Source organism: Cetorhinus maximus, unplaced genomic scaffold (genome assembly GCF_964194155.1).
Source record: "Cetorhinus maximus unplaced genomic scaffold, sCetMax3.hap1.1 HAP1_SCAFFOLD_991, whole genome shotgun sequence".
NCBI lineage: Eukaryota > Metazoa > Chordata > Chondrichthyes > Lamniformes > Cetorhinidae > Cetorhinus > Cetorhinus maximus.
In genome coordinates, this window is record NW_027596933.1 from 65,183 (window position 1) to 78,057 (window position 12,875).

At 39.0% G+C, this 12,875-nt stretch overlaps 1 protein-coding gene across 1 annotated transcript in view; it reads right to left on the reverse strand.

Moving 5' to 3' along the window:
- Positions 1–283: 283 nt before the first annotated feature.
- LOC144675389 (uncharacterized) overlaps positions 284–12,875 on the reverse strand; it is a 51,872-nt gene continuing 39,280 nt past the window's right edge. The window contains exons 4-5 of the mRNA XM_078536203.1: positions 2,090–2,220; positions 284–1,986 (exon numbers count right to left, since the gene is read on the reverse strand). Of these exons, the coding sequence (XP_078392329.1) occupies positions 1,711–1,986; positions 2,090–2,220 (407 nt within the window). The 3' untranslated portion in view covers positions 284–1,710. The remainder of the gene's footprint in view (positions 1,987–2,089; positions 2,221–12,875) is intronic.

Below are 12,875 nucleotides of genomic sequence, written 5' to 3' on the forward strand. Positions count from 1 at the left end.
TTAAATTGCTGATATTGAATCAATGGAAATATCCAGCGCACAAACTCAAAAACAGGACAAGCACCTCAATGTTTTTCTTAGTTGAAAGTGCTATATAAAGGAAAGTTGTTGAATTAACCAAAGTTATTTTTCTTCCCTTGTTAGCCCATCAAGGATACAAGATATAAAATTGTGGAATATGATTTGAGCAAGTTATGGTCAACTTGTGACAGTTTGGTTTTGTCCCATGGATCATGTGTTTCATTTATTCCACACGTTAGGTAAGTAGTTAGAATTAAATAGATTCAACTTTGAAAGAAATTTTAATTTTAAACGAAAATTAAATTGGTGTTCAACCTGCAGTTATTCTTGCAATTTCACATGTTCTTTAGATTCCACTCAAATTCAATTCCCGTAAATTTAAATGAAACTTATCAAAACTGCACTACAGAAACAATTCATTCAGGCTAATAGCTTCCATTGATAACTGGGACTGTTATGTACTCTAATCCAATTTTCCTGTCCTTTCCACCTGCTTCTATGTCCTTTTTAATTCCCTTTTTGATTTCCATTTAAATTATGTTACAGTCTCTGCCTCGATATCGAAAGCATTCTTACCCTTTGAAAAATGTCTTAACGTCCCTGTTTGCTCTTTTATGATAGCCCTGCCTCTACCACTTGTTATTGATTCACTAAACACTGAAAACACTATTTACCCTCTCAAAATTCTTCATAATTTTGAAAATCTATTAGTTCATGCCATGAGTGTTTGTGAAAAAAGTTCGAATCTTTCAAGCCTTTCCTTGTAACTATAACCTCTTGCTTGTGACACCATTCTAGTGAACTTTCACTGCACTATTTCCATGGCTCTAATCCACTCCCTATAATGGAGGTGCCTAGAACTATAATTTCCTCATTTTCAGTACCATTCTAGGGAATTGCGGAAAACTGTTGTTTAAACAAAACTGCCTTTCTCTTCAGTTAGCTAAGTAATAAGATGAAATTTTTTGTACTAAAATTCTGTTAAATAGAATTAAAATCATATGATGTCTTTCACAATTTCTTGAAAATCCCCAAGACGTTGCTTTTTTTATTCTTTCATGGAACATGGGTGTCGCTGGCAGTGCCAGAACTTGTTGCCCATCCCTAATTGCCCTTGAACTAAATGGCTTGCTAGCCCATCTTAGAGGGCAGTTAAGAGTCAAATTTAAAATTTAAGAGTCAATTTTAAACTGAAACTCAACCAGGTTCAAAATGTAATAATTTCATGTGCATAAACCGATTAGTAACAAAAACAGTAAATTGTTGATTTATTTTCAACAGCAGAACTAGTTCAATACAGTTCCATCATACCAGTAACTGAGTTCTGGGACTGCAAAGGGTGCCAGGTATGTCTATATAATGTTCATACCTGTTTACTTGTATATAAAATGGTACAAAATCATTGAGTGTGCAATCCCATTACATAACAGTTGCTTCTTTTGGTATTTTTTGGATAAATGCTCAATTACAATTGTTTTCTTACTTCCTAATTTTAAATACTGTAGTTAGAATTCTACTTGGTTTCAACTTTGTATGGAAATTCTCTTATTTTTATTCTAGTTTCATTTTGCATTTCACAACCTAGCAGCTCTGGGTTCCAGAGCCATCACATCAAACTTAAATAACATAAGCTACTTTCCAAATGAACAGCAGGCTGAATCTGTAACAGAACTTGGATATCAGAGTATCTTAACCCTCATTCTTATCCTTCTCTCTGGCCAATCTTCCCAACGTATAAAACTCTTCATTCGGACGCAAATTGATGAGGTGAGCCAGACGGTTGGACATTGCAAAGAACGCTGTTATTGTGGCAATATCCCAGGCATCCTCACGATCAAATCCATGCATTTCCAGTTTTTTTAGATGATCCTCATTGATGTTTTCTGCATTGCTTAGAGTAAGAGCAAAATCCAACATGGCACGTTGCCGATCATCCAGGTCAGCCAATTGCCTGTTCACAGCCACCTTAACAGAACAGGTAGAATGGAAGTGAAATCACCAAGCAGCCAAATTACAGTTAATTACAAACTCTGCCTTTATGCAGACAGAGTATTTCATTATTACTCACCTGATCTGCTAGAATTGGATTTTTGGAATATATCCGATGCAGGGCACTATGTGCAATGACACAGTAGGGACAGTGATTATTAGCACTCGTGGCCACAATAATAAGTTCTCTATCTGCTTTGCTGAGATTACCTAGAGACAAATTTGAGGGGGTCAGGTGGAAACAGAAAGAGAAAAGTTAAAACATTCCCTTTCCACTCATTAAAAGGAATTAGACATTTCAATGGCTTGCTCCAAAACAATCCACTTCCTAGTTATAATCATGAAGTCAAATTGGAAGGTATGAGATGGCAGCCATTCTGAGGTTGCAAGACTATCAGGACTGGGAACTAAATATACAAGCTTATAAAGTCCATAGGAAGAGTAGGGAAAATGGCAGAGGGGGATGAGTAGCCTTAGTGGTTAAGGATGTAATCATTTAAATTATGAGAGGATGTAACAAAATTAAGAACATAAGAAATAAGAGGAGGCGGCCATTCGGCCCCTCAAGCCTGCCCCACCATTCGATAAGATCATGGCTGTTCTGCCCCAGGCCTCAACTCCTCTTTCGTGCCAGCTCCTCATAGCCTTCAACTCCCCAATATTCAAGAAGGCTGCAGAGACTTTATAGGTAAAATTAATAAACAGAAATTGACTTAAGACTTCATGGGAGTTGTACATATGCCCCTTGGTAGTAACTCTGAAGTAAATAGCTTTGTAAAAATTCTTTCACATTATGTGGGTGTCGCTGGCCAGGCCAGCATTTATTGCCCATCCAAAGTTTTCCCTCGAGAAGGTGGTAGTGAGCCACCTTCATTTTGTGGGGGAAACTAATGCGCCCAAGACTAGTATTTTAAACTTAAGGGTAATTATGAGGGCATGAATGCAGAGCTAGCTAAAGTGAACTGGCAAATGAGGTTAAGGGATATGTTAATAGAAGTTCAGTGGCAGACGTTTAAAGGGATATTACAGGATTTATACATTCCAATGGGAAAGAAAAGTTCCAAGGGGAGAACCCACCATCCGTGGTTAACTAAAAAAGTTATAATGACAATATCAAAATTAAAGAAAGAGCATATAATTACGCAAAGATGGGTGGCAGGTCAGGATATTGGAAAGAATATAAAGAACAGCAAAGAATGACAAAATGATTAATAAGAAGGGAAAAAATTAGAATATAAGAGAAAGCTAGCTAGTAATATAAAGATGGATAGTAAGAGTTTCTATAGGTATTTAAATAAGAAAATAGTTAAAATGAGTGTTGGTCCTATAGAAATTCTGTCTGGGGAATTGATAATGGAAAGTAGGAAGATGGTGTATTTTGCTTCAGTCTTCACTATGGAAGACACAAGTAACATTCTGGAACTAGCTACAAATCAGGAAATGGAAGGGAGGGAGGAACTTGGGAAAATTACAGTCGCCAGGGAAGTGGTATTGAGAAAATTGTTGGGACTGCGAGCTGACAAATCCTCAGATCCGGATGGACTCACCCTCCAGTCTTGAAAGAAGTGGCTAGTGAGGCAGTTGATGCACAGGTTTTAATTTTCCAAAATTCCCTAGATTCAGGCAAGATTCCATTAGGCTGGAAAATAGCAAATATAACTCCTTTATTCAAAAAGGGAGGAAGACAGAAAGCAGGAAACTATAGGCCAGTTAGCCTTACATCTGTCATAGGGAAAATGTTAGAAGCTATTATCAAAGATATAATAGCAGGGCACTTAGAAAAATTCAAGGCAATCAGACAGAGTCAACATCATTCCGTAAAATGGGAAACATGTTTGACCAATTTATTGGAGTTCTTTGAAGGAGTCACGTGTTGTGAATAAAGGGGAACCAGTGGATGTACTGTACTTAGATTTCCAGAAGGTATTTGATAAGGTACCTCAACAAAGGTTATTGCGAAAAATAAAAGCTCATGGTGTAGTGGCTAACATATCTGCATGGATAGAAGATTGGCTAGCTAACATAAAGCAGAGAATTGGCATAAATGGGTCTTTTTCTTCAGCTATGAATGACTAAAGAGGTAAGAGACAACATAAAACCAAAAGAGCATACAAAAATGTGCACAGATCCTGGCAAATAGGCGAGATACAAAAAATAGCAGGGTGACAAAACAAGGGAGCATGAAAAGGAAATTTCAAGAGATATAAAAATCAGCAGAGACATTTTTTTTTACAATTATAGCAGGAAGAAAAGGTGGCCAGGAACAAATTGGGCCCCTTGAAAACTGATAAGGGATATTACAAGGAAATGGCAAACATGCTGAATAATTATTTTGAGTCACTATTTACAGCTGAGGAAGAGATCAGCATGCCAGACATCCCAACAAAACTAATGCTGAATTAGGGTCAGAGACCTTCAGCTGATCAGAGTGGCAGCAAGGATTTCTAATGAATAGGTCATGTCTGATGAGCCAGATTGAATTTTTTGAAGAGGTGGCGAAAGTAGTGGAAAGGAACTGTCCACGTATGTTATTTTTATGGACTTTAAAAGGGCATTTGATAAAGTCTCTCATAAGAGACTGTTAGTTGAAGTTGAAGCTCATGGAATTCAAGGCAAATTATGTTTTTTTAAGTCCCTTAAGAATGTTATATGTTTTAATGAGAATACCTCTCATTTTTCTAAATTATAGGGAATAGAGGCCAAGTCCACTCAATCTCCCCTGACAAAACAATCCTTTCATCCCAGAAATCAGTCTAGTCAACCTTTGTTGCACTCCCTCTAAGGCAAGTAGATCCTTCCTTAGGTAAGTAAACCAGACAGTACACAGTACAAGGGGTATAAGTTATATGTTACAGCTATACAAAACCACACCTGGAGTAATGAGAGCAGTTCTAGGCACCTTAGGAAGAATACAGAGTCAGAGAATGGTTACAGCATAGAATGAGTCCATTCGGCCTGTTATGTGCGTGCTGGTTCTAATTTCTGGTTAAGAAACTGGCTGGGTCACAGGGACGAGAGGAAAGTGATAGAGTAGGGACAATAGGCAGGGTCTCTAATTGGCAGGATGTGATGTAGCAAGAATCTATGTTGGAGCCTCAACCATTCACCAAATTTATTAACTTAATTGATGATATCGGAAACCAAATATCCAAGTTTGCTGATGACACAAAGATAGGTGGCATTGTATGCAATCTAGATGAAAGCATAAAATTAAGAGACATTGATAGATTAGGTGAGTGGGCAAAACTGTGCCGAATGGGTTTCAATGTAGGCAAAAGTGAGGTCATCCACACTTTGGACCTAAAAGGAATAGAACAGAGTACCTTTTTTAAATGGGAAAAGCTAGAAAAAGTGGTGGTGCAAAGATTTTGGCTGGGGGATTTGGTGGGGGACAGGGGGCACAGTATCCACATACATAGATCATTAAAACGTCACATGCAGATACAAAGGATAATAAAAACAGTTAATGGGGAATTTTGGCTTTTATATCTAGACGAATAGAATACGTAACAAAAGCAATATAGGTCATTTGGCCCTTTGAGCCTGCTCCAGTATTCAATAAGATCATGGCCAATCTAGCTCAACTCCAGCTTCTTGCACTGTCCCCCTTTCCCTTAGTATCTAAAATCTGTTGATCTCCGATTCCAATACACTCAACAATTGAGTATTCATATTGCTTGCAGTAGAGAATGCCAAAGGTTCACAACTCTTCGAGTGAAGACATTTCTCATCACTCCTAATTGGCCAACCATTAATTCAAAGACTGTGGCCCCTAGTTCTAAACTCCCCAGTCAAGAGAAACATTCTCCCAGCATCTACCCTGTCAAGTCCCTTAAGAATGTTATATGTTTTAATGAGAATATCTCTCATTTTTCTAAATTATAGGGAATAGAGGCCAAGTCCACTCAATCTCCCCTGACAAAACAATCCTTTCATCCCAGAAATCAGTCTAGTCAACCTTTGTTGCACTCCCTCTAAGGCAAGTAGATCCTTCCTTAGGTAAATAAACCAGACAGTACACAGTACAAGGAGTATAAGTTATATGTTACAGCTATACAAAACCACACCTGGAGTAATGAGAGCAGTTCTGGGCACCTTAGGAAGAATACAGAATCTGAGAATGGTTACAGCAAAGAATGAGTCCATTCAGCCTATTGTGTGCGCTCTGCCCTCTGCAGGAGCAATTTATCTAGTGCCACTCCTGTCTTTTCCCCGTGGCCCTGAAATCTTTTGCTTTACAGATAATGATCCAATTCCCTTTTGAAACCCTCAATTGACCCCACCTCCACCACATTCTCAGGCAGTCTATACAAGATTCTAACCACTCGCTGCATGAGAAAAGTTTTTGTGTCACCATTGCTTCTTTTACCAATTGCCTTAAATCTATGCTCTCTGGTTCTCTATCCTTCCACCAAGGGGGACAGTTTTTCACTATCTACTCTGTCTAGACCCCTCATTTTTGAACACCTCTACCAAATCTCCTCTCAACCTTCTCTTCTCCAAGAAGAACAGTCCCAACTTTTCCAATCTTTCAATGTAACTGAAGTTCCTCAGTCCTAGAACCATTCTCGTGAACCCTTTCTGCATCCTCTCTAACGTTGCCAATTTCTTCCTAAAGTGTGGTGCCCAGAACTGGATGCAATACTCCAGTTGAGACTGAAACAGTGTCTTATACAAGGTTAACATAAGTTCCTTGCTTTTGAACTCTATGGTCTTAAGTCCAGGATGCTGTATGCTTTATTAATTGCGCTCTCAACTTGTCCTGCCACCTTCAATGATTTATGCACATATACGCCCAGGTCCTGCTGGTCCTGCACCTCCTTTAGAATTGCACCCTTAATGTTGTAACTCCACATTCTTCCTGCCAAATTTAATCACTTCACACTTCTCTGCATTAAATTTCATCTGGCATTTGTGCACCCATTCCACCAAACTGTGTATGTCCTTTTTAAGTTCTACACTAACCTCCCCATAGAATAGTTCATTCTGAAACTATGGTTCTAAATCTGAACAAAGGAAATTATGAAGGTATGAGGGGCAAGTTGGCTATGGAGGATGGGGAAAATACATCAAAAGATTTGATGGTAGACAAGCAATGGCTAGCATTTAAAGAAGTATTACATGGTCTACAGCAAATATACATTTCTCTAATACACTAAAAAAGGTGAATCAACCATGGATAACAAAATAAGTTAAAGATTGCATTAGATCAAAGGAAGTGACTTATAAGGTTGCCAGGAAAATGGTAAGAAGCAATTCAGAATCTAGCAAAGGATGACCAAGAAACTGATGAAGAAAGGGAAGAGAGAAATGAGTGCAAGCTGGCGAGTAACAAAGGCAAACTGTAAAAGCTTCTTTAGGTACGTGAAAAAGAAAAGATTAGCAAGGACAAATGTGGGTCCATTACAGGCGGACACAGGAGAATTTATAATGGAGAATAGGGAAATGGCGGAGAAACTAAACAATTACTTTGTGTCTGTATTCACGGAGGAAGATACAGAAAATCTCCCAGAAATAACAGGACTTGTGGAAATGTGGAACTGAAAGAAATTAGTATTAATAAAGAGGGAGCACTCGAAAATTAATTGAAGGTTGATAAATCCCCAGGGCCAAATAAGCTGCATCCCAGAATGTTGAAGGAGGTGGCTATAGATATCGTGGATGCATTGGTGGTTATCTTTCTAAATTCTATGGATTCCAGAAAGGTTCCTCAGACTGGAAAGCAGCAAAATGTAACTCCACTATTTAAGGAGGGAGCGAGAGAAAAAACTGAGAGCTACAGATCTATTAGTTTTGACATCATTAGAAGGGAAAATGTTAGAATTTATTAGAAAGGATGTGATAACCAGACACTTGAAAAACAATAATATGATTGGGTAGAGTTAACATGGACTTATGAATGGGAAATCATGTTTGACAAAGCTGTTAGAGTTTTTTGAGGATGTTACTTGTAGCATAGATAAAGAAGAACCAGTGGGTGTAGTTTATTTGGATTTTCAGAAAACTTTCAATAAGATCCCACACAGGTTAGTAAACAAAATTACAGCACATGAGTTTGGGCAGAGAGAAAATATACCACTATGGATTGAGAATTGGTTATTTGACAGAAAACAGAGTGTAGGAATAAACAGGTCATTCTCAGGATAGTCGGCTGTCTTATGAAAATATAATAATTTTCACAATATTATTGCAATTTATTGTAAAGGTAGGTTAAAAGTGGGGTTTGGATTAGTTTGTGTGTGTGTATGTGTGTGTTTGTTTTAATTGAATTACAGACAGCTGGTCTGGGTGCTTTGATGTATCATAAGGGAAATGCTAAATACATAAACATGGCTGAAGTTTTAGAATGTGAGGTGTGAAGAACATTTGCATTTTTAGATAAATCAGAGTCATGAATTTCAAAGAGATGGTAAGGTGTTACACCTAGCCAACAGAGGCTAGGCCAAACAGTGTGCTTATTTTTCCCAAAGATTACTGATATTACAACTACCATGAAAGATTTATATTATGAAAAAAAGTAAAGTTGTAAAGACATACTGGGACAATGGAATTTACATTAAAAAGGGAGAAACATGTATAAAGGGAGATGAGGTTGTGTAAGGAAAGGAGGGATTCCAAGGTCTAACAAGTGTGAAGAACCTCCAGCCTCTATGTGCCAAGCTGCTGTCTCCAGGAATTGAAGTTAAGAGAATTCACTTTGAATATCACTGTCCAGGGTATTGTGTGCTTTGCCTGTTGAAATCTATCTTGTTTTACTGTTGCCCTAACAAAGGTGTAACTGGGAGTCAGGTTAATTAGGGGAGCTAGGAGTTATCATAGTAGTAATTTGTAGACCTATGTATGTGCTTAAAATCATTTCTTTCATTAATAAATGTTTAATTTAGTTTTGTAAAAAACCTCTAAGACCCGGTGATTTATTACTACTGAATTCAAGGCACACATCTCGAAATAAAAATACAAATTGAAAAACAGTTGTGACAGCTGTTTCAAGTTTCCCTCTGGGATTTGAGCAGCTCAGCATTTACCAACCGCTGTGCCATAACAGGCTGTTAATAGTGAGGTACCGCAAGGATCAGTGCTTGGTCCACAGCTATTCACAATCTATATCAATGAACAGGATGCGAGGACCAAACGTAGTATTTCCAAATTTGCTGAAGACACAAAATTAGGTGGGAATGTGAGTTGTGAGGAGAATGCAAGGAGGCTTCAAGGGGATTTGGAATGGGCAAGTACATGGTTGATGGAATATAATGTGAATCAGTGTGAAGTTAATCACTTTTGTAGAGAAAAAAAACAGAAAGGCAGGGTACTTCTTAAATGGTGAGAGGTTGGGAAGTGTTGATGTCCAAAGGAACCTGGATGTCCTTGTTCATGAGTCACTAAAAGCTAGCGTGTAGGCACAGCAAACAATTAGGAAGGCAGATATTATGTTGGCCTTCTTCACAAGGGGATTTGAGTTCAGGAGTAAAGATGTCTTGCTGCAATTGCATAGAGCCTTGGTGAGATCTCACATGGAGTATTGTGTACAGTTCTGTCTCCTTATCTAAGGATGTATTTGCCATTGAGGGAGTGCAACAGGGGTTCACCAGACTAATCCCTGGGATGGCGGGATTGTTTTATGAGGGGAGATTGAGGAAACTGGGCCTATATTCTCTAAAGTTTTGAAGAATGAGTGGTGATCTCATTGAAACTTACAAAATTCTGAAAGGCATGACAGGGTACATGTGTACAGGATGTTTCCCCAAAGCTGATAAGTCTAGAACTAGGGAACACAATCTCAGAATAAAGGGCAGGCTACTTAAGACTGGGATGAGGAGGAAATACTTCACTCAGAGGGTGGTGAATCTTTGGAATTCTCTATCCTAGAGGACTGCAGAAGTTCAGTCATTGAGCATGTTCAAGACAGAGATCAATAGATTTCTGGATACTAATGACATCAAGGGATATGGGGATCGTGGGGAAAATGGTGAGAGTGATAGATGATCAGCCATGATCTGTTTGAATGGTGGAGCAGGCAACAAGGGCCAAGTGGCCTATTCCTGCTCCTATTTCCTATGTCCCTCATGGTTCACAATACTTCATAATGTTTCAAGTTTCGTAACATCAGCAAATTATGAAATTGTGCCCTGATCAAAAGTCTAGGTCATTAATAAAGATCAGGAAGAGCACGGACCCTAATAGCAATCCTTGGGGAACTCCACAACAAACCTTCGTCCAGTCCGAAAAACAACTGCTCACCGCTATTCTTTTGCTTTCTGTTACTCAGCCAATTTCATATCCATGGCCACATTCATTTCATATCCATGCAAATCAATGGGAGGGTTTAAACTAACTTGGCAGGGGTGTGGGAACCAAGAAATAATATCAGAAAGGAATACCTAAATGCACAGAATACTGGGAAAGATATACAGCACTAGAATAAAGAATAGTAAGTTAATAGATGGGGTCAGAGTAAGGTAAAAAGTATTAGCGCCCAAATCAGGGCATGTATATGAATGTACAGAGCATGGTAAATAAGACCTGGTGAGTTACAGACACAGATTGCCATGTGGAAATACCATGTGGTGGCTATAACCAAGACCCGGCTCAAAGAAGGCCAGGACTGGGTGTTAAATATGCCTGGATACAAGGTGTTCTACAAAGATAACAGGAAGAGTGGTAGCATTGATTAAGGTGAGCATTACGGTGTTGAAGAAAGAGGGTGTCTCAGAGGGGTCAAGGACAGAATCTATTTGGCTCAACCTAAGGAACAACAAAAGTACAATTACATTGCCCGGTGTAGTCTATAGGCCACCAACTAGTGGGAAGGAACTGGAAGAACAAATTTTCAAGGAAATTACAGAGAGATGCAAAACTTATAGGGTAGTCATAATGGGACTCTAATTATCCAAATATAGACTGGGATAGTAGTAGTGTAAATGGCAGTGAGAGGCAAGAATTCCTATAGTTTGCTGAGGAAAAGTTTCTCCAGCAGTATGTCTCCAGTCCACCGAGGAAGGAGGCACTGCTAGACCTGGTTCTTGGAAATGAGGTGGGCCAAGTAGACCATGTGTCAGTAGAAGAACACTTAGGAGGCAGTGATCATTGTATCACAAGTTTTAGGCTGACTGTAGAAAAGGACAAAGAACAGTCCAGAGTAAAAATAATTAGCCAGAGGAAAGCCAACTTCAATGGGCTAAGAACAAATCTGGGCCTAATAAATTGGAGTCAAAGATTGGGAGGAAAAGCAGAAGCTGAAACTACTTTCAAAGAAGAGGTATTTCAGACACAGTCAAAGTATATTTCCTCAAAAGGGAAACATAAGGCAAACAAAGCCAGAGCTCCCTGGATGACAAAAGAAATAGAAATTAAGATGAAGAAGTCATCTGCGTATGACAGATGTCAGGTACAAAATACAATTGGGAATGAGCCTAATTACAGAAGGTTCGTGGGGGAAGTGAAAAAGCAAATAAGAGAAGGAAACACGAAGAATGAAAAGAGACTGGCAGTCAACTTAAAAGGGGACCCCAAAGTCTTCTATAGGCATATAAATAGTAAAAGGAGTTGGGCCAATTAGGGACCAAAAAGGGGATTTATGCAAGGAGGCAAAGGGCATAGCTGAGGTATTAATGAATACTTTGCATTGGTCCTTACCAAGGAAGAAGTTGCCAACCTGGCCACAGTGAAAGGGGAGGTAATTCAGACACTAGAAGGGTTTGAAATTGATAAAGAACAGGTATTGGATAGGCTGTCTGTACTCAAAGTGGATAAGGCACCATGACTGGATGAGATGCATGCAAGGATACTGATGGAAATGAGAGTAGAAATGGCAGAGGCACTGGCCATAATTCTTCAGTCTCCCTTAGACTCAGGTGCCAGAGGAATTAGAATTGCAAATGTTCATATTTACCCACATTATACTCCATCTGCCAAATTGACACTTATTCGCTTAGCCTATCCATATCCCTTTGTGGGCTCTTTACCTCCTGTTGACAATATACTTTCCTACCTATCTTGGTGTCATCAGCAAACTTAGCAAGCATACATTCAGTCCCTTCCTCTTCTTTTACTGCAGTTGTACAGGGCTTTGGTGAGACCACATCTGGAGTACTGTGTTCAGTTTTGGTTTCCTTATTTGAAAAAGGATATTATTGCAGCAGTTAGCAGTTTGGTGAAGATTCATTCAACCCATTCCTAGAATGAAAGGCTTACCTTATGAAGGAAGGTTGAACAGATTGGGTTTTTCACACTGGAGTTTAGAAGAACAGGAGGTGGCCTTACTGAAACATTTAAAGATCCAGGCGGACTTGATAGGGTGGATATCAGTAAGATGTTTCCTCTTGTGGGGTTTGGGGAAGACGAGAACTAGGGGACACGGTTTGTAAATAAGAGGGCTCCCTTTTAAGGCAGAGAGGAGGAGAAAGTTTTTTTGCTCAGACAGTCGTTAATCTGTGGAATTCTCTTAGCCAAAAAACATTGGAGGCTGGGTCACTGAATTTATTTGAGGCTGAGTAGATGGATTTTTTGATAGACAAAGGATCAAGGGTTATGGGTGGCAGACAGGAAAATAGAGTTGAGACCAGGGGTGGGAGAGAAACCATGAGCCCTGGTGCTTCTCCAGTTTCCAGGTCTCCTGATAAAATTATGTAACAATTCTAAATTATTGAATTTAAATAAGTGTGACAATTATGTTCTGGAATTTCAATTTCTTTGAACACATTACTAATTTTATTACAATTGAATATGCAATGTTAATGCTGCACAAGTGCATGGTGTTTTTCATAATTTTTAAAATTAATTTACGGGATGTGGGCATTGCTGGCTAGGCCAGCATTTATTGCCCATCCCTAATTGCCCTTGTGAAGGTGGTGGTGAGCTGCCTTCTC